The following is a 27,875-nucleotide window of genomic DNA, read 5'->3' on the forward strand; positions in this document are numbered from 1 at the left end:
GAGAAAATCCACACACTGATATTTTCCAAGCGATAGATGTACACCTCTTATTAAAATCGTTGTCTGAAACCAAGCTGATAAAAGAAAATCACCCTGAAATCAATCAAGAAATTAAATCCAAAAGTGTCTTTTAATGCAAGTTTGAAAGGAGAAACAGAACCCAAGTTACCATACTACCTGTCTTTGCAGAGAACGAGGATTCTTTTTGCCAGGATTCTGTAATTCAGAGAGGCCCAGGAAAAACTCCATTCTCCCTTTGCTCATTCCATCTGTCAACCTGCAGTCATTCCGGAGAGAAGTGGTTTGTTACCTTAAAAGGCCTTTACTAGCATCATCATTAATCCATCACTATGCAGGAAAATGGCACATGGAACACACGTGGAGAGAGAGGAAGTGGTTTGCAAACGAGGGGGATGGGTGGAGATGCGCTTGTACAGGGTAGTTATTTGATACTTCGGCGGAGTAGGGCCGCTTGATACATGTGCATTTAGATTTTTATTTTTATTTTTTTTCTTTTCTTTTTTTGAACATTATGCATTTAGAACTCATACACATCATATGCTAAGTTTTAAGTTTAACAGTCCGAATTGGAAAACTCACTGCAAATGGGTCATTGTTCAAGAATTATCTCGAGCTCAGGTTCTTTATTCATACCATCCTACCGTGACTGTGCTGAGCAGCTGACCGAGACTCGTATCATGCAGGGAACCGAGTGAGCAAGAGCTATATAGTCCGAGCAATCCTAATCTGTGATTTGTGGAAAGTGTTTTTTTTTTTTGGATACGTATTAGTGGACAGATTTCTTGTAAATTCAGAAAGTCAAATATTTTTATTAAACAGTGGATTAAATGTCGAGCAATTGGATATCTATATAATCAAATCATTCTAATTTTTGACATATGGTCTGCCTAAATTATGGCTCACCATTGGATACTCTTGGGTAGCAACTTTTTTGGCTAGCACCATAATGCCACATGTATATAACATAGGCGCTCTTCTTCACATGTATATAACATAGGTGCTCTTCTTTCTGTCCCCACAAGAGGCCGAACCATATTGAAAAGGACTGGACCAAAATGCGACCCGAAATGTCTTTTAAGTAAGAATATTTGAACTACACCCAAAAATTTTACTAGTTGAAGAGAGTCATCACAACTAAAAATCCAAGTGATCTAAAGCCCCCAAAAAACACCCAGCTCCCCAAGTCTCCTGGGGAAGAATACTAGAAGATGCCCCCAAACAGTCCATAACTTTGAAAACCTAGTCTAAAAAATAGTTCGAAAATATCCAAGTATTCGAGAACCATGTCAGCAACAAACTTATGATAGAAGCGAAAGGAGCATTAATATAGAATGCCTGGTAGAGAAAAAGCAAAAAGGAGCAAAAGCCAAAGAGATTGACGATGGTAGCTACACATTAATGTACTCAGGAATAATGTGTAGCTAGTGATTTCAAAGATAAATTGTGGAGGTTATAAGAATGGGAGAGGCATATGGCAATTTAGATATACCATGAGAAAAACCTTGAAGCAATAGGACTTATTTTTCTCTATTGAACCTTAGAAGCAATGGTAAAGTATGTTGGAATATTTAGTTGAATTAAATAGACTATTAAAAATCGAGAACCAAAAAAGGAAAATAAATTTTGAGAAAGAAGAACTTATTGAATGAGTCGAGGCGTGACTGAGTCACTCGGCTTGAAATCGAATTTGCTCCCCTTGGACAACGTCCCAAGTGCAACAGGTTCCCAGAGCAATCGACCTCCAGGATACAACGACTATGACCCGGTCCCAGCGGTGCACTCACTGTACACGGGCTCGAACCACTTGCAGTTTAATCCGAAAGTGCTGAGTTGACTCAGCGATGAACTCAGTAGAAAATTGCTTAAAACCGAATATCAGAGAGCGTTTTATAAGAGAAGAATTTTTCGTATATTAAAACTGGAATCGGTAGTCTTTATATAGACTCCGAAGTGGTGCATAAGCACCCTTTATAAAAGGTTAAGTCCGTTGGGTTTAAACCCAACAGGTGCGACCAATCGGAAGAGACGCATCTCTCTGGTTTAAAACGAAAAGGCGCAAATGCGAGTACACTCCAGCACATACAGTACAGTCCTGCGAGTACCCATACACACATGCACTAGCACCCGCACCCACGCCCAGCCCAGCCCAGCCCGTCGCGTCGCGTCGCGTCGCGCACGCGCACACGCACACGGACTCGGGATTAGAGCTATTGGCATAGCACCCCCACAAGACCAAATTCACACGCCCCCTGAAAGAGGCTCAAGCCCTAAGCAAAAAGACTATCTTATATACAAGATAGTTTACCTTTTCAAATCTGATGTGGGACAAAACCCACAACACAAAAATACTACAACTTTTCAAAATTGGAGGGAAATTACGGAAAATTTGAAAATTCAAATTTTAATGCTATTTTAAAACAAAATACAACAAAGTATTCATAGGCTTCCAAGTCTATTAAAGAAGATTCTAGAGATCTCCTCAAGCTTATCTAGAGACCCTAAAGATCTTCCCAAAATTATCTAAAAGATCTACATAGAACAAGAGTACCCAAATAGTACATAGATATCATAGAATCTCTATGAATCACACTATCTCTTAACACCAAGCACTGAAGTGGAGGCTTGTTATTCATCTAAGCTAGGAGAATTACCCGTGTGGCTCAATGTGATTGATTGAGCACTGGTCCCAAGTAGTAATATATAAAGAAGACAATTCGACCAACTCCAGGCGAGATTTTACTAGAGAAGTCTGAGAGAGGAGAGAGGGCTATAGATGATAGAAGATGTACCCATTAGCTCATCTGTCTAAGCCCTTCTTTTAGTCTTCTTTACTCCGTCAGTTGGCATGATTGATTCAGGCTGCTTGCTGCCATCAATGACCTTTGCTTTCCTCTTTCTTTATTGCTTACATCTGCCAGAGAGACCCTCCATTCTTGTGGCCAACCAGGTGTAGCTTGGGATGGCAAAAACCACACCCAACTATCTGTATTATGAATCTGCCTTTTCGCAGTGCTTGTTAATATAAAGTGCTTGAGCTTTCAGTCTATTTCTACCCCCTCGTTTGAAACTTAGCCATAGGACTAAACACCTAGCACTTAATGTCTAGCAGCCATGCAATAACGATGCAAACAAAGTACATAAGAAATACAACAAATCAATCAGAATATATGTAAAGGGGAAAAAAAGGTACAGCAAATATGAGGGAATACATGACCAAAAACAGGCTACACAATATGTCAGTACTCAGAATCTTCAGCTCAAAATCTTAATGATGATAATAAAGATATGTTAGTAGTCTCCTGCATATTGCTATTTACCCAAATCAAAGTAATTACTATAGCTTCTTAGATAAATGAGAAACAGTATGTGAGAGGGGAGATCTGTCTACATTAGGGACATTGTCACCACATGGTGACTCAACCCTCTCAGAATAAATGGGGGTTTACTATAGGATCAATAGCCATGGGTGAGAGGCCTACTCTTCGATGATATGATTCATCTATCCATATAGCGGTTGTTGGCTATGTGTTGGCCTTCATTGTTTATTTACGTTACACATTTGTAGACGTCCAAAGTTCTACATACCTTCATGAGGCTTTCTGCTTTCCAACAACTTGTATCTCAGGAGTAAATGCATCTTGATCATCATGGTAGGTGCCTTTGAGACATTTTAAAATTTTCCCCACATCCTTGAGCACAACAACAAACTCATTGACTGTAATCCATGTTGTCATATACGATCGCATAAGCACTTATGCGATCGCATATGCCATTTTGGGAGCATATGCGGTTTTATAACCATTGGGATTATGCGATGGCTTATGTGATTATGCCATGGCATATGCAATCGCTTACGCAATTATGCCATCAGTTATGCCATTAAAAACGTAATTTTTAGGGGGGCTGTACAATGGCATATGAGATTATGTGATCGCATATGCGCACAGCCCCCTTGGGTCGTGTACAATCGCTTATGCTATTTGACAACAATGACTGTAATAAACTCGTTCATTGTAATCAACCTATGTAATATACTATTAGAAGTCCAAAGTTCTACATATCTTCACGAGTAAATGTAACATTGTGCCTGTAGGAGTTCTCTTCTCATTGCCGGTCCCAAGCCCGCATAAAGGAAGAAGGTTGTGCCAAGTTGGCAGCTGATGTCAAACTCATGCCATAACTTTCATCGTAAATCTAAACAATATAACATTCCAAACTCATGCTAGGGCATAGTTATAGCCCTTGATAGAATGGAATGGGATGAGGCTTAGATGATGATGGTGATCCTTGAGCACATCAACACCAAGCTTAATCTGTAGTGGTCATCCTTGGGACACTTCAGCATTTTGCATCTTGGTTGCATGATGCATATTTGGTAACATGAACTAAGCAAGAATCATGTGTTTGTCTAATTAGGGGTGGTAATGGCCAGGTAGCCTGCCTCAGCCCTGTAGGGCCACCAGGGGGCACCTAAATTTGGCCCAAGGGCCGGGCCCAGGCTTCAAATCTAGGCCTGGCCAATGATGAATGGCCATGCCGGCCTGTTGGCCAATCCAATTATCAAGTGGGCCACCATTATACGAAAGGAACCAACAGTTTAAAGAAACTTTTAGTAGTTTCCATTCAGCTACATGTGTAGTTTAGGGCCAGGGGTTAAGGAACTAGGGTCAGACTAGGGTTAACCGCCAAGCCTCTATCTATAGTTGCATGAAGCATGAAGCAAAGCAGCCACATATTCGGGTGCAGGAATAAGAAAGATTCGGATGTGGGAGTAAGGAAGCAGGAGCAAGGAGTCTGAAGCACAATTTGAAGCAGTGTGGCACCTAGTTTGAAGGATCCTACAACTAAGCCCCAGCTAGGCTATGTCAAGGTTGGCCCTGGCCCTGGCCCTACAAGGCCTGCCCTTTAATAAAAAGGTTTCGAATAGCAAAATCTAAGAAATTGTTGGAGTATCCCCTCCATTCACGATGAGTCTCATCATATAAATGGTTTTGATCATTGAAACATGTCCTTGGATCTAAGAGTGCTTTTAAACTACACATGTATTGATGCGGGACGGATGGACTTACCTAGAATGGTGTGCTGAAACTAAATAACGGATTAATTAAAGCAATCCAAACACAAAATAAAACTACTCTATCACAAAGTTAAAGAATCCAAGTAAAAAATCACGTTCCCATCAAGCCGTAAACAATTCCACAATGCAGATCTAACAAAATATGAATCAATTATGATCTATGGAAGGTAGAACTTCCATTTAGCATAGGGATTATTATTTAATTCAAAGAGATTCTCTTGGTTTAGGGTTTTGGCTAAACTAGGTTTAGGTTTAGGATTTTAGGTTTTGGGAATGGGGGTTTTAAGTTTAAGAATTGAGGATCTAGGGTTGTGAGAAGTAGGGTTTTGGGGTTAATGATCAAGAGGAAGGGAGACAATGAGATGAAGCAAGAGGGCCACAGAACAAGGGGGCGATCAGACGGACAGCCGAACATGTGTGTTCGTACGAACAGGGACTTGGGGCTGATGGTGGTCGGGGAAGGTTGGGTTGAGGTTTGGATGGGTTAGGGTTTGATTGGGTTGAGGTTTGGAATGGGTTAGGGTTTGATTGGGTTGAGGTTTGGAATGGTTAGGGTTTAATTTAGTTAAGGTTTGGATGGGTTAGGGTTTGATAGTTGATTTGAAACGAAAGAAAGAGATGATGAAGAATAAAAAGAGAAGATGAGAAAGAAGAAAGTGAAAGAACTACCTTGAAGAGAAGAATGAGAGAGAAGGATAAATTGGAATCACTCCATGGCATCGCACCAACTCCAATAACAGGAGGTTTTTGTTGCTCAAAAGCAAAAGAGAGAAATTTCATTCAATGCATAATAATGCTATAGGGTTCACACGCTCACCCCTTTATAAACTAATTGGGGTGTTTTTACCAAAATAAAAAATAAAAAATCCTCATTATTCTAAAATATCCAAAATACCCCTTAAATCAACTTAAACACAAAGCAACCCACAAAATAAATAAAATAACTAAACTAATGTCTCATGATGTCTAAACTAATGTCCTATGATGTCTACGGCCAAGATAGCCCAATGATCAGGATGGGCCAACGGTCCGAATGATCTAACACGTGAAATCCAACAATCTAATGAAAGCTTCCATTTAATCCAACAGTCTAGATGTGTCCAATAAGCTCTGATGTGCAGCCCACATGCATCTTCCCACATAAACATGCATGTGGGGTCTTCCGACATGGCTACGTACTCGATCTGAGCCCCATATAGTGATCATCCAACCATAGAGATGCTGGAACTAGGGTCAAAGCTCTCCTCCTCCTCTTGTACACTCTGAATGGTGCTCGGATGTCATTATCATGTTTGTTGAATGGAAATTACTCAGTGTCTTTAAACCGTCCATTGTTTTTGTATAATGGTGGCTCACTTGATGATTGGAGCGTATCATTCATCATTGGCCAGGGCCCAATTCTCAGGCCAAATTTAGGGGCCCATGCCTTGGCCCTACAGCCTATTGCCACCCCTATCGCTAATGGAACCCTTTTAGGGCTGTTCGAGAAGCTGGAAAACCTTGTAAAAGAAGTTGATTTCCACAGAAATAATAGTTCTCCCTTGTTTGAGGGAGAAAAAGAAGAAGCATAGACACTGATTTCCATGTCCAAGGTTTTCCTCAAAAAATGTGAATATCGACATCTTCCAAAAAAAAAAAACATGCTAAATGTTGATTTCCATTGTTTGACCCTTGACTTCTTAACATTTCCATGAAAAACAACATTCCAAACCAAACAACAAAATTATTCTCAGAATCTGCAGCTTTGCATTTCCTAAAATTCCATAGGGGTTTTCCATGACATTTTTTGGTTTCTCTCCATCCAAAAAAGCCCTAGAACCAAAATATATTATGGTTCACATCCTCAATCTAATTGAGTTGACATATACGCCACAGGGCAGACATGGTACATTTTATAGGAATTCTATCTCCTAAGTTCAGTGTGCTAAATGTTGATAATTGCAAAATTAGTTTAATTAATAGGTAAGTGCTTAAACAAAATGTGGATTGCAGTTAACAATAGCTTGCAATTAATGATTGCACAATTAGTTTTCTGTTCCAGCCAAGTCTAAATAGCAGAGTACTTATGAGCTGGGTTCTCATACCTTCAGTATTGATTGCAGTTAATAACCAAACTACTTGCAGAACCATCTCTAAGCTGGGAAAAACCATTATGATTTCATCCATGTTCTAATAAAATATGGAGAGAAGGCAGGACTAACCAGTAATCAAAGACAGCTAAGAAACAACAAAATAACCCAAAAAACAAAGCGAGCATGACAAAGGAACTCACCCATTCTCCTGGGCAGAGGGAACGATAGTATTTTGCAAATTTAAGACATTCACCAGATTGCTGACCTTTTGCTGCCAAACACCTGCACTTGCAAATTGAATACCCGTTTAGTCCCAAGTTCCATGAGAAGTTATTGATAGAAAAAGATGGAACAGTATTTAAAAGATCTTGCATGGGGTTATAAATAAACGAACTGCCTAATGTTGAGAAATTGTACCTGTGAAACTCAATGTAGCGCGTAAAACAATGCCTGGTTTGATTTGTAGTGGGGAAGCGGAAATCCGCTGGTGCCGTTTTTATTTCAATCTAAGACAAAAGTCCAAGACACAAAATTAGTGTGTAGTAAGTTGTTGGGCCCCACCAAAAAAACAGGAACAAAGTAATCAACCTTTCAAAACAGATAGGGTTAATCATAGTTGTGCACTATATATCAGTTTGTTGATCAAGACCAGTGGTCAATTTGGACCCATCATGGATGGGCCATGCTGCAGAAATTTCCCAAATTGAAAGATCCTGCCAAGCTACCAGCCTTGACTTTTTTAGTAGAATGTGGACTATTACTCCACTATTACTGCATTCCTCTTCCTAAAATCCATTTGCAGGCCACAAATTAAAAGGTTAGGAATGTCCTATCGAGAAGATTTCCGAAGCATGGTTAAAATGAGTAGTCAAGGTTCTAAATTCAATGTAAAATTGAGTTACATTTTGGGTTTCTACTTTATGATCTATTTGCAGTGGGTCACATATTGGATGGCTTTAATTTGATCAAAATATATTGCATTTTTTAACTTTTGGCAGGCCCAGTTTTGGGCCCCACTTATAAAATTTAAATTGCCATTTTTTGGGGTTGATGCTTTAATCATTGAATTAATATGCCCTTTTTGTTGGCCACCTAATGATTGGGTTAGCCCATTCTTCAGGCAAAGATTAAATTTTGATGAGCCCAGCCTGATGAATGTCTTAGATATCGGACATGTACAAATTACACAATTTACCTCTTTAAGCTCTCTCAGGTGTGAATACCCACACCCAAGTTCCTAGCAACTCTTTCTAGTACCTAAACATGGTATTTGCATCCCTTAAAATAGCTTTCCAAGTACCCAAACATGAAAACAGAATCTCTTTTCTCAAAGAATTTCTTGCAATCCACACCTGGTTTAACAGGTCTAGCTTGACACATTCCATCAATCCTAGGACTTTTGGCACATTCTTAGATTCTTAACAACTAGAATCGAAGCCAACACCATGAATTTTTTTGTCCCTCTCTCTTTGAGAATTAATGGAAATTTAGCGCCGAAAGACTCAAAGAATTACAACTTAAGAATACACGAAAGATTAAAATCTTGTACAGAGCTTTACAATAAACCCACTCAGCTGCTAAGTTCGTAACCTTTGCAATAACACCCACTACCTTGCAGGATTCGTTCCTAAAACACCTGATATTCCTCTCCAAACAGCCCAAAAAACAGCCAGCAACACCATACACCACACAGACTGGGCTTTTTTCTCAAGATGAACTCCATGCCACGTAAAGAAGAGATCCTTCATGGTTTTCGGCATGACCCATGAAAAACCAAAGTGGCTGAAGAAGTTCCGAACCCGATAAGCATATGGGCAACGAATGAAAAGGATAACAATAAGCCACCATGATGTTCTTTTTCAAGGCTTAAGTGAGCCACGAACGGAAAAAAATCTTGGGTAGAAGTCTCCCTGATCCAAATGTCTTCCCAAAATCTGACCCTATCACCGTTACCGATCGAAAAGCTTACTCCTTGAGAGAACTGCGGATACAATTGAGCAATGGTTTTCCAAATCCAGGAAGCTTTATAAAAGGAGGAAGTCCTCAATCTCCAGTCTCCACCCTCTAATATCGCAATCATATTTATCAACTAAGACCTCTCTCCAAAAAGCATTGACTTCCTCCCCAAACCGCCACAACCATTTTCCTAGGAGAGCCACATTCATTGCATGAAGCTCCCTAAAGTTCGCCCCCCCTTCATCGTAAGGCTTACACACTTCCTCCCAAGCAACCAAATGGAATTTTTTCTTATCTCCGATCCATGCCATAAGAAGTCTCTTCTCAACTTTTCGATCTGGTGAAAAATCGCCATCGGGCACCAGAAGAAAGACATGAAGTAAAGAGGAAGATTAGACAAAACCGACTTTAGGAGAGTGATCCTCACACCAAGAGAAAGGAGTTGCCCTCTCCATTGAGCCAACTTCCTTTCCATGCTTTGTATGATGACATCCCATAAGTGCTTGAGAGGCTTCCCTAGACAAAGGGGCAAGCCCAAGCACGCCGAAGGAAAGGATCATGCTCTACAACCAAAAATATCGGCTAACCTCTTCAACTACCCTTGAGAAGTGTGCACCCCTAACATCTCACTTTTGGCTACATTAACTTTAAGGCCCGAGACCACTTCAAAGCAAAGAATCACCATCCGCAATTTATCAACCATACCTTCATTTGCATCACAAAATATGATTGTGTCGTTCGCAAACTGAAGATGCAAAATAGGAAGACCTTCCTTGCTAACTTGGAACCCCCTTATAAATCCTTCCTCTTGGGCTTTAGCTAGCATCCCGTGGAGAGCTTCTACTATAACAAGGAAAAGGAACGGAGAAAGGGGATCCCCCTTGTAGGTTTGAAGAACCCCTTAGGTGATCCGTTCACTAGCACCGAAAATCTGGCCGAGCGAACACACTCAAGCAATCCATTTCTACCCACAACCTATCCTCCAAAGCACATAAGCCAAGAAGTCCCAATTAATGTGATCATAACCCTTCTTGATATCCAACTTACAAACAATACCATTGGAACCCTCCTTAAACCTTGAATCAATGCATTCATTAGCAACAAGAGCACTATAAATGAGTTGCCTCCCCTCGATGAACGCACCTTGGTTCTTAGATATAATAGAGTTAAGCACCCTTCCGAATATACACGATAGAGTCTTAGCCAGGATCTTATAAGGACCCGCAATTAGACTAATGAGTCTAAAGTCCATGAGACAATCAGCTCCAAAAATCTTCGAGATGATCACTATGAATGAGGCTCCCAAAGAAGTTGATAACCTACCTCTTTTGAAGAACTCCCACAAGAAATCCATTAAATCCTTCTTAATCACCTCCCAGAAGACCTGATATAAAGCTAAAGGAAAGCCGTCTAGTCCCGGTGCCTTGTCCCTCCCAAGGGAATCAACAGCCGCCTTGACCTCCTCAACCAAAAAGGGTTTTCAAGATTTGATGCGTCAGCTTCCGATAAGCACTTGAAACATAACCCATCCAAAGAAGGGCAATCCCACCCTTCATTAGGCAATAGGTTCTCATAGATGATAACCACGGCCTCACATATCTCCTCCTTCTTGTCAACCCTCCTCTCCCCAACCACCAAGCAGCTGATTTTATTGTTCCTGGTTCTCGCACTAGTGATTTATGGAAAAACGTCGCATTTTTATCGTCTTCTTTCAGCCAAGAAGCTCTTGATCTTTGTTTCCATTTGATCTCCTCTTCCTTCTAAGGTTAGCATCCTCCTCCGACGGAAGCTCTAGCTCAGCTTTCAAGTCCAGGTCCTAAATGCAGTGGAGCAACTCCTCCAATTGGATATCCTGCTCCCCTAACACCTCCTTCCACACCAGAATTTTGGCTTTGAGAAGCTTAAGCTTTTGGGACAACCTGAACCCTAAAAACCCGCTCACATCGAAATAAGACCACCAATCAACAATCTAGTCATGAAAACCTTCCATCTCCAACCATGCGAGCTCAAACCGAAAAGGCTTTAGGCCCCAACTATCTGAATCAATTGATAGGAGAATAGGATTGTGATCTGAAACGGGTTTCGGCAAGATCTAAGTAATGGCTAACGAGTACCTCTGACGCAGGACAGCCCTAATTATGATGCATGCTCATGGAGATAATTAAACAGCGGAAATAAAAGGAATAAATGATCTAAAATTCTAACAATAATCATCATAACTGAGAAAATCATAAAGGAAACATGCAATGGAGCGGGCCATCACTACAACCATGGAGTATGGAATTCAATTACTACTTAGGTTGGATCCGGCGAGGGATGAGACCTCCCGATCTTGCATGGTCACACCCAATCGATCAATGAAGATCACTAGTCCGAAGAACCAAGAAGTTTCTCGGATTAGGGATTTGAGAATTTGGGGATTTAGGGTTTAGATCGGTTCTCAAGATTTTGATCGAAGAGGAATTAGCCAAAACAAAAAAATAGAAGAAAGAAAGTTATTACCTTGAGGAAGTTGGAGGGGCACAAGAAGAAATTAGAAGAAGAAGATCAAGGGGAGAGAAGAAGCACCATTAGAGAGAAGAGAGGAAGGAGGCAACCAAAGGGTTTGCTTTTCATTCATCAATAGTTGAAATTGAAGTTTAGGGCTTTACCCCACTTAAATAAGCACATAAAGACATAAAATTACTAAAATACCCCTAGGATAAGCAAATAAAGATATAAGATTACTAAAAGACCGCTAACTAAGTCAAAAAACATGCAAATAACATAAGTATGGGAAAGTTTGGGCGCTCGGTCCTCTTTCTCCAATCTTCCTTCACATGTGTCTTCCCTAAGTGGGGTCTTCTATATGTCCAATCACATGTGAAAGGTCTTCAGCTCCTCAATATTCGCCTATCCACAAGGACGGCACTTGTGGTTGGCGCTTTCTTCGTTGGTACACCTTGAATGCACCTGTGTCCGCATCAATTCCCCTCGGGTGAGAAAAACTCGACCCCGACGAGTTGAAACTTTTGTAACGCTCAAGTAGATCTGGATCAATACCCTGCAATGCGTCGCCCGACAGCCACGTAGATTTCGACGATGGTTTGTTCTTCCACTTGACAAGATACCTTTGGAAACCCCCATCTCTCGTGGATACTATCTCGTCATCCAAGATTTCCTCAATTGCTTCTTTATGGGTAATGGGTGGAGGAGGGGGTGGAAGGGGTTGGGTAGCAAACTCAGAAAAAGGCCATGAAAGGGATGATGTATCAACAATGGGAGTATGGGCACGGACTAGATCTTCCACATTAAAAGTTGGATTAATGCTCATTTCAGATGGAAGGTCAACCCGATACGCGTTGGACCCAACCTTTTGTAATATCTTGAATGGTCCAAAGGACTACGCGCTTGTAATTTCTTTGCAGATCCTTGAGAGAATCGCTCTGACCTTATTAGCACCATTACATAGTCTCCTTCTTGAAATTCTTGCACTCTTCGATGAGAATCGGCTAAAACTTTATAATCATCATTACTCTTATTTAACTGCTGTCTAATATGTGTATGCAAATCATGAATATGGCGTGCGAATGCATCGGCTGACTCAGAAGACCTTTGGGTAACAGACATAGGTAAGAGATCTATGGGCATTCTAGGTTTATAACCACTTACAATTTTAAAAGGACTCAACCCTGTAGATTTATTAACTGACCCATTATAAGCAAGTTCAGCAGTTAGTAAAATTAGGTCCCAAGTCTTAACATGTTCACCCACTAGACAACGTAGAAGATTTTCAAGGCTACGGTTTACCACTTCAGTTTGACCATCTGTTTGTGGGTGGTAAGCAGTAGAAAATTACAAATGAGTTCCCATAATGTGCCAGAGTGTCTTCCAAAAATAGCTAGTAAATCGAACATCACGATCAGATACTATAGTTTTAGGTAACCCATGGAGACGCACCACACCATCAAAAAAGATACGAGCAACATGAGACGCATCTGACGTCTTCGAACATGGAAGGAAATGCGCCATTTTAGAAAAACGGTCCACAACAACAAAAACGGAATCGTGCTTTTTTATAGTCTTGGGAAGCCCGAGCACGAAGTCCATACTAATGTCCTGCCACGGAGCATGTGGCACTGGCAATGGCGTGTACAGCCCGGTATTTTGCTTTCTTTGCTTTGCCAGCTGACATGTTCGACACTGCCCTAAAACTTTGGCTACGTCTCGCTTGAGGCTTGGCCAATAGAAACGATCTTCCACGAGGGCAATGGTCTTATCACGACCAAAATGGCCAGCTATCCCTCCTGAATGAAGCTCCCAGATGAGGAATTCACGAAGGGACATACGGGGAATACAAAGTCTGTCTCCCTTGAAAAGAAAGCCATCTTTAAGAACATATTCACCCATAATATGCTGGTCACTAGAGAGCGACGCGTAAGTACCCCCAAAATCAGGACATATGGGGTATTCATCTTTTAATTGCTCAAATCCGACTACCTCTACACTCAAAGAGTTGAGCAACGCCACTCTCCTACTAAGGGCATCTGCTGGTTTGTTTTCAACCCCGGCCTTGTGTTTCAAAACAAACGAATATTCCTGAAGAAATGCTACCCACTTGGCATGCCTTGGGTTGAGTTTCTTCTGAGAATGCAAATATCTCAAAGCCTCATGGTCAGAAAACAAAACGAATTCTTGCGGTAGGAGGTAGTGTCGCCAATGTCTCAGGGATTGCACTACCGCATAAAATTCTTTGTCGTAAGTGGAGTATTTTTGTTTTGCCTCATTCAGTTTTTCACTGAAATAGGCCACTGGGTGTCCTTCTTGACTCAACACTCCACCTATACCGACACCAGACGCATCGCACGCTACTACAAAGACTGTAGAAAAGTCAGGTAGACGCATGACAGGAGCTTCCACCATCTTGCCCTTAATTTCTTTAAAAGCCTTGACGGCGGCTTTAGACCACACGAACTCTCCCTTTTTCATGCACTCGGTAATGGGAGCCATGATCGTGCTAAAACCCCTAATGAACCAATGATAAAAAGTTGCTAGGCCGTGAAAACTTCGCACCTCATGAATGTTCCTTGGTTCTGGCCACTCAACTATGGCCCTGACTTTTTCAGGGTCTGCTTGCATCCCTTCAGATGACACTATAAATCCTAAGAACACAACTTGGTTAGACATGAATGCACATTTCTTAAGATTAGCGTACAACTTTTCCTTCCTAAGGACACTACAGACCTTCTTTAAATGTTCAAGGTGTGATTCCTTAGTGGTACTATAAATAAGAATATCGTCAAAGTACACCACTAGGAATTTTTCCATGAACGGCCTCAAAACTTGGGTCATCACCCGCATGAAAGTACTGGGTGCGTTAGTCAAGCCGAAGGGCATGACCAACCACTCATACAACCCATCTTTCGTCTTAAACGCCGTCTTCCACTCATCTCCTGGGCGTATACGAATTTGGTGATATCCACTCTTGAGGTCTATCTTAGAGAATATAGTGGACCTTGCCATCATGTCAAGCATATCATCAAGTCTAAGTATAGGGAACCTATACTTGACAGTAATTTTGTTTATGGCACGGCTGTCCACACACATGCGTCACGTGCCGTCTTTCTTTGGCGTCAACAATGCAAGAACGGCACACGGGCTCATACTCTCTTGGATGAAACCCTTTTGCAGAAGCTCATCAATTTGCTTCTTCAACTCTGCATGCGATGCAGGGTTCATCCTGTAGTGAGGAAGGTTCGGTAAAGTAGACCCTGGGACAAGATCAATGGCATGCTGTATGTCCCTCATAGGTGGCAACTCATTCGGTAAGTCTTCAGGAAATACATCACTGTATTCCTTCAGGACTGAGATCACCTCACAGGGCAACTCTGATGGAACCTCAGGTGTAATTTCTCTAGCCACAAGGGCATACACCATAGAATCCTCCTTAGCCTCTTTTTCAAACTCTCTTGCGCTGATTATATGTAAAGACTTAGGTTTGGATTTCCCCATTTCTCTAGGCTCACTTGCCTTCTCATCCTTCTTCTTTCCTAGTGTATTCTCAGGTGGCATGGGATTAAGTTTGATCTTTTTACCATTATACATAAAAGTACACGCATTCGAACGGCCAAAGATCGTGACATCATTATCGAATAGCCACGGTCTACCTAGGATAACATGCCCCACATCCATAGGTAAAACATCACACCATAGGGACTCTTTGTATGACCCAAACTCGATGGGGACTAGACATTGCTGGGTGACAGGTAGGGATGTCTTGTCAACCCAAGAAACTTTATACGGGTCTGGATGAGGTGTGGATTTCAGTTTTAAGCGATCTAAGGTACTAGTGGAAATCACATTCTGACAACTTCCACTGTCCACTATCACCTTACAATTCTTTTCACCACACTTGGCAATAGTGTAGAAGATAGTGCTTCGACGCCAGTCAGCACTACTTCTAGACTGAGCTAACACACGCCTGACTACTGCAAGCGTTGCTTCTCCATCCACTTCTTCATCAGTAAGTCCTCCTTCAGGGTGATACTCTTCAACTTCATAATCACCATGGTCATCTCCACCCTCGTGGGATTCGCCTATAACTAAGGCTCTCCCACGGCTCTTCGTAGGACACTGATTAGACATGTGGCCAAGGTTGCCACACTCATAGCACCTCACTTGGCTCATGTTACTAGGACCGGCACCAAGAACCCATTTGCCCTTGTCCTCCCTAGGCCTAGGCGGAATGGTCGCCTGTGCCCTAGGTTGATTACCAATATTAGGTCTAGTTCCAGATACTGCTCTAACTCCTGCACGACTTGATATGCTTCATCTAAGTCCGTTAAGGGCCGAGTGATAAGCTCGCGCTGAAGATCCGCACAAAGGCCCGTCTTAAAACGCGAGAGCGTTACTAGAGGGTCTTCTCGGATATCACATCGCATCACATACTCTTCAAATTTAGCGATGTAGTCAGCGGCAGACATTGACCCTTGGCGTGAGGATTGCCATTGGTCAAGGAGCTTCTGACGGTATGAGAGAGGAAGGTACTTCTCCTTCAACTTCTCTTTCATCTCATACCAATGTGTGATAGGGGTTCTACCAACTCTCTCTACCCTACGCTCGGTGTTGGTCCAGAAGAGCTTGGCTTGACCCACAAGCTTCATCTTAGCAAACCGCATTTGACGGTTTTCTGACATGCCATACCACTCAAAGTAGTGGTCCATGTCAGCAACCCAGTCAAGGAATGCCTTGGGATCCAAGCGTCCATCAAAACTCGGGACCTCAACTCTCACACTCTTCATCGCACGCTCATCTGGATCATAACGGTCTTGATGACCACATGTGGTTCGTGCCTCTCGCACCACACCACGACCGTTACCACGATCTCTATCCTCACTACCACCACGTGTGGCAGCACGTTCTTCAATGATTCCTTCCACTTGGGAGTGCGCATCTTCCCCTACAGCGGGGTTTTCCTTTTGGGACGCCTCTAGTTGCTCCACCTTAGTCATGGTAGTGGTAATTTGGTTCTCAAGGCGGGCAAACTCACGCCTTTGACTCGCTTCTAGGGCGGTTATCTTTTGTATCAATTGAGCAAGTTGCTCAGATAACTGCTCGTTATTCATGGTAGGTTGAAGTCCGAAACCTCTACCTCTTCTCGTGGGCATACAATGAAGACTTGAACCAAACTCTACCTAACTAGACTACTAGGTGTTATGACTTTCAAGATGAATGCGATGAATGCAAAACTACTATGAACTGACACAATTAAGTTGAAACAGGAAACAACTCAAATCTGAAAATTTTCCAGATTAGAAACTTTCTAAAATTGGAAAGTTTCGAAAATTGAAAACTTTCTAAACTTGAAACTTTCCCAAGTTAAACCTAAAAATCAAAACCCTAATTTGATAACTCGATCTAGACAAAAACCATGCAAACCTGGCTTTGATACCAAATTTGACGCAGGACAGCCCTAATTATGATGCATGCTCATGGAGATAATTAAACAGCGGAAATAAAAGGAATAAATGATCTAAAATTCTAACAATAATCATCATAACTGAGAAAATCATAAAGGAAACATGCAATGGAGCGGGCCATCACTACAACCATGGAGTATGGAATTCAATTACTACTTAGGTTGGATCCGTAAGGATGAGACCTCCCGATCTTGCATGGTCACACCCAATCGATCAATGAAGATCACTAGTCCGAAGAACCAAGAAGTTTCTCGGATTAGGGATTTGAGAATTTGGGGATTTAGGGTTTAGATCGGTTCTCAAGATTTTGATCGAAGAGGAATTAGCCAAAACAAAAAAAATAGAAGAAAGAAAGTTATTACCTTGAGGAAGTTGAAGGGGCACAAGAAGAAATTAGAAGAAGAAGATCAAGGGGAGAGAAGAAGCACCATTAGAGAGAAGAGAGGAAGGAGGCAACCAAAGGGTTTGCTTTTCATTCATCAATAGTTGAAATTCGTGTTTAGGGCTTTACCCCACTTAAATAAGCACATAAAGACATAAAATTACTAAAATACCCCTAGGATAAGCAAATAAAGATATAAGATTACTAAAAGACCGCTAACTAAATCAAAAAACATGCAAATAACATAAGTATGGGAAAGTTTGGGCGCTCGGTCCTCTTTCTCCAATCTTCCTTCACATGTGTCTTCCCTAAGTGGGGTCTTCTATATGTCCAATCACATGTGAAAGGTCTTCAGCTCCTCAATATTCGCCTATCCACAAGGACGGCACTTGTGGTTGGCGCTTTCTTCGTTGGTACACCTTGAATGCACCTGTGTCCGCATCAATCTCTCCTCCCAAAGCAAAGAGACAAGAAACCTATCCAACCGAGAGATAGAAGGATTAGCCTATCCATTAGACCATGTAAATCTACCTCCAAACATTGGCAAATCAATGAGCTCATGCTTGCTGACCCACGAAGAAAAGTCCGCCATGCTTCTGGAAATGCCTCCCCCCCAGACACCAAGGGTAGTTGAACTTTTCTTGAACCAAATCAAGTTCATTCCAGAGCTCTTCCCTTCTGATGGCTTGCGTTGGACCATACGCAGCTGTGAAGCACCACCTGAACCCCAAGGATGTGTCGAGAAGAATGACCGATGTTGGAGTCCTAAGCAATAACGATACCCCCAACTGAACCCATGGATCCAATCTCTACCCAATCCACAGTCCGCAATCCTTAGACGGAATTGAGGATCTTTTTATCAATCCTTTGAAGCTTAGTCTCTTAGAAAGAAATAATCAGCGCTTTCCACCTGCAGCACATCTTTGATGAGCATCCTCTTCCTAGGACATCCCAGCCTGCGAACATTCCAACAAAGCATCTTCATCTTGTAATAGACTTACCCCTCTTTCCCCTTCTGAGACCTTCATGATCCAGCAACAAAAGGCTCTTATCGGGACTGAGACACGGAAGTTAGCGCCTACCTTTTGTCGAATTCAACGACTTTTTAAGTACTATAAAAGGGGGAATTGTTGTACCGCGCTCTTTCACAAACTAAAATATCGTTAAGTAGTCATTGTCCTTGTCCCCAACCCGAACTACAAGAGATCTGCCTACTTGATTAATCACGGTTCTTAACCATCTCTTCTTTTGAGCCGACAACACTTGAAAGGCCACCATATCCTCTGACGACACCCTACTGGGTTTATTCGAGATCTGACCAACCACCATTTCCCCACAGGATGCCGATTCCACCTGCAACGGGATGATGTCTAGACTTCCCGAAAGTCTTCAACCTAAGATCAGGGGCCTTGATCACCGATCCATCCACAACTGAAGTGGGCCCTGTATCCAGATTAACAGAAGAGAGATGACTCGCCTCCACAATGCACGCCTCTGTGATGTGTTCTCCTACTAACCTCTTAGCACTATTTTAAATATCTTTCGTAAGAGCCAATGTTGTAATTGGTCAAAGAGAGAGTGAAATAGAGTTGGGACTTAAAATAACGGGGCTAAAGTTGGACTCCAAACGAATCCCCAGAATCCAACTCACGTGAGTCTTGAGGTACGTGTGTAGTGCCCATTGCTTCTACGTCTGTCAATCAAAGAACCGGACTAAACCCTAGGGACGCATTAAATAGAAGAAACTCCAATGCTCTAACCCCACCACCCGAACCTCCACCCAAACCAAGCTCTAAGGATCGGGAAGAGGTCTGGTATCCTGAAGCTACAATCGTGTCCATGACCATGATAGAGATCTCCTTAATTTCCTCCACACGTCCCGTCTCTACCAGGTTTGGACCAGACCGGGTTTTAAAGCTCTCTCTCAATCCTCCCGCGCCAAGCAAAGATACTCCAACCCTCGGCATAATAGGGTCGAGTAAATCATACCCCCGAACACGTGTGTCATTTGCTCATCGCCCCTCTCTGTAGTAGTGCACGACGGCCACGTCTGTTGCCACTTATCATTCGGTATTCCTTTGGACAATGGCTTACTGTGCCCCGCGAACGCCATTGAAGCAGGGAAGAAACTCTGAGACTGAACACCTGTTGGGATAGTCGACTCGCGTCTTCTTCGGAAGAGCACGACCAATTCCTTGACTATCAAAATCAACATTTCTAAATCCCCCACTTGGATTGAGAGCATCAACAAAGATGGGGCCAATTTCTTCTTCTTAACAAATAGTCTCACCGCTCTGACCTCTAACCCCTCCTCCGTCGCCGAATCAACCAACAACAGCTCTCCCAAACATTCCCCCATCGTCTGGAAGATCTCTAGAAGCCAGAGTTCGAGATGAATACTCGTCACTGAGAACCAAACCCTCTCCCAACCCAGGATAGAGGCCTCTTGTTATTCGTGTACCCAAGGCATCAACAATAAGTGTAATCCAAAACAGAGAATAATTAAGATTCAAAGGAAAGCAAGAAGTTAAAACATGTGCACCTAATTTCTCCAGCGAAATAATAAATAATAATGGAAAAGAAAAACCAACGAAGGTGATGAACCAGGTCGCTCTCCTTAAGACAATTCACGCCTTATTCTAGAATTCGAAGATTGTTCTAGATCCGTTATTGCGACTGCCTTTGGGATACAACCGCTGATCGACTACAATGGTTGACTCCAACACCACAGGGTTTTATGCTCAGTATATGGTGGAAAAATGAATAACCGAAAGATCAATCATAATTAAAAGGATCAGCAAAGCTTTTCTTATTTTTCAAAGAATGCAGAGAGATAGAGAGAGAATACGGCTAGAGTTTCTCCTTAAGATAAATTATATAGTTACACCTAACATCCACATGGCGGACACTTAGCACTGAGGTGGTTACCAACATTATAATGAACGGTCACAACACTATTACAGTAACGTACGTTTAAAATCTGCAAGACTTTGTCCAAAGGCACAAAATAAAGAGAGAAAATCACTCATGTAAAAAAGCCCGAGCCTAGCTCGGCACACACAACATAGCACGGCATGGCGGGCGCGCATGTTGTCTTTGACATACCCAAGAGCTAACAAAGGCTATGTACATAAACTTCAATATAAATGCGAAAAAATCCTCATTTCTATCTGATGTGGGACTATTCCCACAAACAACTTTTCAAAAGACAAAATGCCACTTTTTCTCCCTCACTTTTAGTAATAAAAAAATAAAAAATAAAAAAACTAACAAAACTAACAATCCCCCGCTATTTTTTAAAATTAAAAGATATATGAGTATCAAATATAAGCATGCATAAACAAAGGTGTTACGTAGACTTGAACATTTACTTAGTGGGAAGTAATCCCTTACCATAGACTTATGGACAGAGCCTTACAAAACTAAGCAATTGAACAGTAAGATCAGTACTTCACACACATACAAGATGACCACTACTTTGATATATATGAACATAATGCACTTTAAAGTCATGAGCTAATCCCAATTACATGAGTGCCCTAGAGAATTAGCCAAATTCTTATAGAAAGCGGTCAACCAACCACACCTTCGCACTTATATAGGTGAGTCTATCAAGAACGCACTCGTGACCATGCGTCCCATCTATAAGCACGATAGAACTCATTAAGAGGTTTGACCTCATCCTCCCATATGTCATAAGTAGCACTGGATAAACATCAAAATGGGACAGGAAACCCAGTTTCCTTTATCCAGTGCCACCTAGAACTACTTGGTAACTCGTTTATCCCATTGAACCTATTTTTTAGGATCTCCAATCATTCAAGTTGGGTTACCATCACATGTAGTTCATTCAGTTGGCTTAAGTCTCATTCCCTTCAATGTATTATAAATTATTCCCTTTACAAGGTCCTTAGTTAAAGGATCTGCCAGGTTCTCTAGCAATCTAATTTCATTTATAGAGACCACTCATTTGAGTAGTTCTCTTATTCTATTGTGTTTCTGGCTTATCGGTCTCCTCTTACGATTATATTATGCATTGTTAGCACGCCTGATAGCTACATTACTATCACAATTTAGTTTAACAATAGGAAACTTTCTTTCTTTTTTTTAAAGCTTGTTAGTACACCCCAATGTCAATTTAACAATAGGAACTGATTTACTCCAAAACGGTATATCGTACAAAATGTCTCTTAACCATTCAGCCTTTTCCGCAACGGAAGTCAAAGCTACAAGCTCAGACTCCATAGTAGAGTCAAAGATAGTAGATTGTTTTTTGGACTACCAAGTTACAGCTCCTCCATCTATGAGAAAGATGTAACTACTAATTGCCTTACAACCATCAAAAATGGAATTTCAGTTAATGTCAAAATAACCTTCCAATACTGCTGGATATGTGTCATAGTGTAAACCATAGTGCTGAGTCTTTTTCAAGTACTTAAGCACTCTACGAACAGCTTCCTAATGCTCTTCACCGGGATTACTGGTAAACCTACTTAGTTTTCCCACAACATAAGCTATGATCTAGTGCAATTTATTACATAGATCAGATTACATATAGTACTAGCATATTCATTCTGAACCACACTTGTCCCTTTATTAGGATATAGGTGAATACTAGGATCAAAAGGAGTGCAAATAGGTTTGTAGTCCGCCATATTGTATTTCTTTAGAAAGATTCTATGTAATGAGATTGTGTAAGAATTATCTCATCTTGTTTCCTCATAATTTTGAACCCCAGGATCACATTAGCTACTCCTAAGTCTTTCATTTCAAACTTAGTTGATAAAAAAAACATTGCTTTGATTTATAATGGCGTTGTTAGACCCAAATATAAGTAAGTCATCAACATATAAACAAATGATGACACTCATAGAGCCATCATTTTTATAATATATACACTTGTCTACTTCATTTATGCTAGAGTCATCATCTCTGAGTATTGAATCAAACTTAGCATGCCACTGCTTAGGAGCCTGTTTAAGACCGTGCAGTGATTTAACTAATCTACATACCTTTAAAGGTTGAGCAGGATCTACAAACTCTTGGCATTGCTCCATGTAGATCTCATCGTGGAGATCTCTATGTAAAAAGGCAGTTTTGACATCCATTTGATGTATAATCAAATTATGTAAAGATGCAATAGTAATCAACACTCTAATGGATGCAATCCTATATATAGGAGAATATGTATCAAAGAAATCTATTCATTCCTTCTGTCTAAATCCCTTGCCTCCTAGCTTAGCTTTGTATTTATCTATATAATCATCAGGTCTTAGCTTCTTTCTAAAAGCCCACTTACAACTGAATGGTTTTAGACAATTAGGTAAGTCAACTAGATTCCATGTATAATTAACCATAATGGAGTTCATCTCGGTATCTATAGCCTCTTTCCAAAATGAGGCATCATGAGAAGACGTGACCTCTTTGAATGAAACTGGATCACTCTCTACATGGCCTCTTCTATGAGAATTTGGCTAATTTTCTAGAGCAATAATTAAATTAGGATTAGCACATGGCCTTAAAGTGCATTATGTTCATATATAGGAAAGAAGTGGTGATCTTGCGTGTGTGTGAATTATTGATCTTACTATTCAATAGCTTAGTTTTATAAGGCTCTGTCCATTACATCTATGGTAATGGATTACTTTCTACTAAGCAAAGGTTCAAATCTACGAACATCTTTGTTTGTGCACGCTAGATCTGATGCTCATTTATCTTTTAATTTTAAAAAATAGTTTTGTTAGTTTTTTTAAACTAAAAGTGAGAGAGAAAAGTGGCCTTTCGTCTTTTGAAAAGTTACTTGTGGGAATAGTCTCAGATCGGATAGAAATGAGAATTTTTTTCTCCTTATATTAAAGTTCAGATAGCCTTTGTTAGCTCTTGGGTATAGTATGCCAAAGACCACGCACACACGCGCCCTCCCACTGTGCCACTTTGTGCATGCGTGTCGAGCTCAGCTACATGAGTAATTTTATTTTATTTCTCTATTTATTTTGTGCCTTTTGACCAAGTCTTGTGAATTCTAAATGAACGTTACCGTAACGGTGTTGTGACCGTTCATTGTAACGTTGGCAACCACATCAGCGCCAAGTGTGTGCTATGTGGGCATTGGGTCTTACTATATAATTTATCTTAAGAAGAAAACTTAAGGGCGATTAACGAAAAAACCCTAGCTGCATTCTGATGTAGGACAATTAACCACTTGCTCTAAAAGCTCGAACTGTTAGAGTATGGCGAATTAATCCCTTTATCTCATAGCCCAGGCCCCACATCTCATGGGTTAGGACCTCGGTCGAACCCCCTTCGTGGGCCCCAAATCACATGGGCTGCCCATCCCGAGTGTGTCCCCGCATCCCACGGGCTACCCAACTCGAGCCCGGTGTGAAATGCGCATTACTCACCCCTGGTAAGGAGTCTCGAACACGAGACCTCCCCCATGGGCCCCAAATCGCATGGGTCACTCACCCCAAGTGTGCCCCTGCATCCAACAGGCGACCCCACTCAAGCCCAGTGTGAAAATGCACATGCATTAATCACCCCCGGTGAGGAGTCTCGAACACGAGACCTCCCGCTCTGATACCAATTTGATGTAGGATAATTAACCACTTGCTCTAAAAGCTCGAACTGTTAGAGTATGGCGAATTAATCCCTTTATCTCATAGCCCAGGCCCCACATCTCATGGGTTAGGACTTCGGCCGAACTCCCTTCGTGGGCCCCAAATCACATGGGCTGCCCACCCCGAGTGTGTCCCCGCATCCCACGGGCTACCCAACTCGAGCCCGGTGTGAAATGCGCATTACTCACCCCTGGTAAGGAGTCTTGAACACGAGACCTCCCCCGTGGGCCCCAAATGGCATGGGTCACCCACCCCGAGTGTGCCCATGCATCCAACAGGCGACCCCACTCGAGCCCAGTGTGAAAATGCCCCTGCATTACATTCTCTCTCTGTCTCTCTTTGCCTTCTTTGGAAAACCAAAAAAGCTTCGTTGATCCTTTTAATTACAATTGATCTTTCGATTATTCATTTTTCCATTATATATTAAGCATCAAACTGCTGTGGTGTTAGAGTCAGCTATTGTAGCCGATCAACAGTTATATCTCAAAGGCAGTCGCAACAACTGATCTAGAACATTCTAGTTCAGGAGAGCAACCTAGTTCCACGCCTCCCTTGATTTTTCTTTTCCATTGTTATCATTATTTCGCTGGAGAAATCAAGTGCACACGTTTTAACTTCTTACTTTCCTTTAAATTTTAATTATTTTCTGCTTCGAATTATACTCACTAATGATATCCTTGGTACATGAACAACAATCTAAACACAAATTCGTTCTATACCCTTTATTTTTTGCTTAGGATTACACTTATTGTTGATATTCTGGGTATGTGAACAACACCTCTTCCCACCATCGGAGACAAAAGACAGATCCATCAAACGGTAGGGATACTGCCGTTAAAATCTTGTCGAGGTCCATCCCTTCCCTAAACGAAATCCACACCGCTGAGCTAGACAAGAATCTTAGGAAAAAGTCACCCTCGCTAGTCTCCCCACCAACCAAGAGCCACCTATTTACCATATCTAGAGAGGTGGGTTCCCTCACCTCTGCCACAAAGCTCCACCGCAGAAGATCCCAGGCAGAATCGATGACCTTAGGATCCACCTGTAAGACCACCTCTCCATTAAGATTTTCTTTCCATATTCTTTTAGACACTAGAGAAGAGTCCCTCCCCGAGATAGATTCTTCCACACCTTCCTTAAAGACCTCCGCACAACCAAGCATCGCCTCCCTGTAAGAAAGTTTGGACCTTTGGCCTCCAGAACTAGCTCCGCCCCCTCTTAGCACTTGGGGTGGAGCTTCTTTGGCTTCTGCTACTCTCTTCTCAGAGGTTTTAGTAGCCCCCTTCTTTGTTGGCTTGAATTTAGCTATATCCATGCTATATTTGGCTCGTTGAACCCTCAAACTTCTTCCGATGAAGCGCCAAAATCACCTTTACTACATCCTTCTTCGAGAGTCTCACAAAAGTGAACCCACTAATTTTCCTATAACCCTTTTCCCTTAGGGATTACCACCTTCTGAACCTCTCCTTCCCTTCTGAAGACCCGACAGAAATGGATGTCAACCACACGTCCGGGAAGTTTTCCATGAAGAAAGTGGGGGAAAGCTCTCGAGGATTCGACGCACCTCCTCCCTTCTTTCTTACCCTGACCCAACCTTCTCTTTCTTCACCCCACTCTTCCTCAACCTCCTTACCCCTCAAAGAACCCACCGCCTCTTCCTTATCTTTGGCAAAACCCTTGCCCTCCTCCACAACTAAGTTCCATCTCTCGGCCTTCTCCTGGCCTTTGTAAAGCTCCTCTAACCGTCCCTCCCCATTTCCCTTCTTGTGGATGTAGACCTTCTCCCTGATTTCTCTAACTAGGACTACCGCGAGAGGTCGCCCATTTGCCCTGTTGCCATCCTTGAGAGGGATACCTCCTTGGCAAGATTGAATTTCTCCCTTCCCAGGATTCTCCGCGACAAGCTGTTCTATCCCGCCTTAGTTCTTCTCTTCCTTTGTTCCTGATGTGTTTCTGAGATTCTCTCCTCAAGGAAGCCTGCCTCGAGTAGCTTTGAGTCGAAAAGTTGAGCCTCAAAGTCGGAGCCTCCTCGAGTCATGATTGACCGACCTGTGAAAAGTTCAACCTGGACTAGAGTGAAAGCCGCCATGCTGCCATGAGGTGGAAAACGCTACTTGGACAAGAGGCCAAAGTGAGCGTATCCATAGACTAGACCACCATGGACGTCAGCTATGGAGCATGGTGGTGTGTTAAAATCCCCAGTGGTTTAAGAGCCTAACTTGGCACATTCCATCAATTCGAGGGCTTTTGGCATATATTGGTCAGGTACCTACGGGAATCTATTTCCTTGAAACACTTCCTTTCCACCTTTTGAGCTTCAAGGTAGCCAAACAACTGCGGACAGGTTTCTTGGTTGTGATTCAGAATTGATTGATTTAAAAAAGGAATGCCTATCTGCATTATAGAATTATAACTTCTTGTGTAGGTTCTTCTCTTTATTTGGATGCCTGTAAATGGGGCTAACTATAAATGATTTACAGGTATATCGTTTACAGTCTATGTTTGGAAAACTTTGGATCCTGAAAAATGCCTATAAATGATTTACAGGCTGTAAATCATTTACAGATTTCAGCCCCATTTGATTTACAGCTAAAAAGCTGTGATTTCATTTATAGGCTCTCCATTTACAGCCTAATGGCTATAAATGGAAAGATTGGCTCTCCATTTACAGGACTTAAACAATTTAAAGGCTATCCAAACACAGACTATCATTTACATGTATATCATTTACGGCTTACAGCCAAACAGTACAGGCTGTGATGATTTACACACGTAAATCATTTACCACTTAAACCATTTACAGTCATCCAAACGACCCCTAAGGAGTCGTAATGTTCAGAGAAAATCAATGAAAAATAACTTGTGTTAGATGGAAGATATCCTGCAAAAGACACAGACCCTTTTCTCCCTTCTTTATTCTCCATATTCCTCTTCTTTTTGTTTTTCCACATAAGAGCTCATCTCGCATCTGTTGCGACTCATGATCGCCAGCATGTGCCACCATTGGGGCCCACATGCTGAGATGATCCGATGGCCAGAGCAATCCATCTTATTAATTCCATGCTATACTAGCAACCATATGAAACTTATACTGAACAGATGATTCTGACCATCACTTCTAAATATCAAATGGCTCAAATTCAACACATAAAAAATCGAAGGGCAAGATCATCAATGAAGCGTAATTATAGGATAACGTCCTATTTATGGTGGGACCAAGGAAATGGACGGTTCGTATCATCGGATCATCCCAGCATGTGGGCCCCGATGGGGCGACACATGCTGGCAATCCTGAGTCGCGACAGAGGCAAAACGAACTCAAATAATACCCTATTTTCAAATTATTTATTAAAAAGATTAAAAAATAATAATAATTTAAAAAAAAAAAAACGAAAAGGAAAGATGGAATCAGAGAGAGAGAGAGAGAGAGAGAGAGAGAGAGATTCTAGTCGTCTTACCGCTGCCATTTTCGGATCGATGGAAGAAGGAAGAGCTGAGATTTTCAAAGAGAACGAATAATGGGGGGCGATTGGAGAGTGAGAGGAATAGAAGGGCGAGGAGTTATTTGATACGCCGCCGGAGAACGATCGTTTATACGCATGCACCTGTCTATGGTGCACGTGATTATATGGAAACAATCCAAACCGTTGAAATGATAGCCCCACTTAGGTTTCCTTGTTCCACAAAGTCGTTTTGATTGGATTGAATCCTGACCAGCCTTGAGCTGACGGTGGACCGGCCTTTCTAAATTTAAGCCGCTCTTCTGGTGGACCTCATAAGGGATAGGGCAAG

General features: G+C 41.8%; 1 protein-coding gene across 2 annotated transcripts; it reads right to left on the minus strand.

The window, feature by feature from the left end:
• LOC131256875 (cytochrome c oxidase subunit 6b-2-like) lies at nucleotides 1-27,656 on the minus strand. 2 transcript variants are annotated; one of them, XM_058257941.1, is made up of 5 exons: nucleotides 27,542-27,656; nucleotides 7,588-7,676; nucleotides 7,371-7,452; nucleotides 178-277; nucleotides 1-74 (listed from the first exon to the last, which is right to left on the minus strand). In XM_058257941.1, the coding sequence occupies exons 1-4, from the start codon at nucleotides 27,548-27,550 to the stop codon at nucleotides 224-226; spliced, it is 234 nt and encodes a 77-aa protein (XP_058113924.1). In that variant the 5' UTR covers nucleotides 27,551-27,656; the 3' UTR covers nucleotides 1-74; nucleotides 178-223. The 2 variants fall into 2 exon arrangements, with proteins under 2 accessions (XP_058113924.1, XP_058113923.1); XM_058257940.1 differs by having other exon boundaries at nucleotides 1-277.
• Between the last annotated feature and the right edge of the window lie 219 nt (nucleotides 27,657-27,875).

The sequence above is a fragment of the Magnolia sinica genome, chromosome 9 (genome assembly GCF_029962835.1).
Source record: "Magnolia sinica isolate HGM2019 chromosome 9, MsV1, whole genome shotgun sequence".
NCBI classification, from domain to species: Eukaryota; Viridiplantae; Streptophyta; class Magnoliopsida; order Magnoliales; family Magnoliaceae; genus Magnolia; species Magnolia sinica.

Coding starts and splice junctions, on each gene's coding strand:
- LOC131256875 (XM_058257941.1), bottom strand. Junction 7,453..7,587: donor CGCTACATTGAGTTTCACAG/GTACAATTTCTC, acceptor TTGCAAGTGCAG/GTGTTTGGCAGCAAAAGGTC. Junction 278..7,370: donor CCCTCTGCCCAGGAGAATGG/GTGAGTTCCTTT, acceptor GAATGACTGCAG/GTTGACAGATGGAATGAGCA.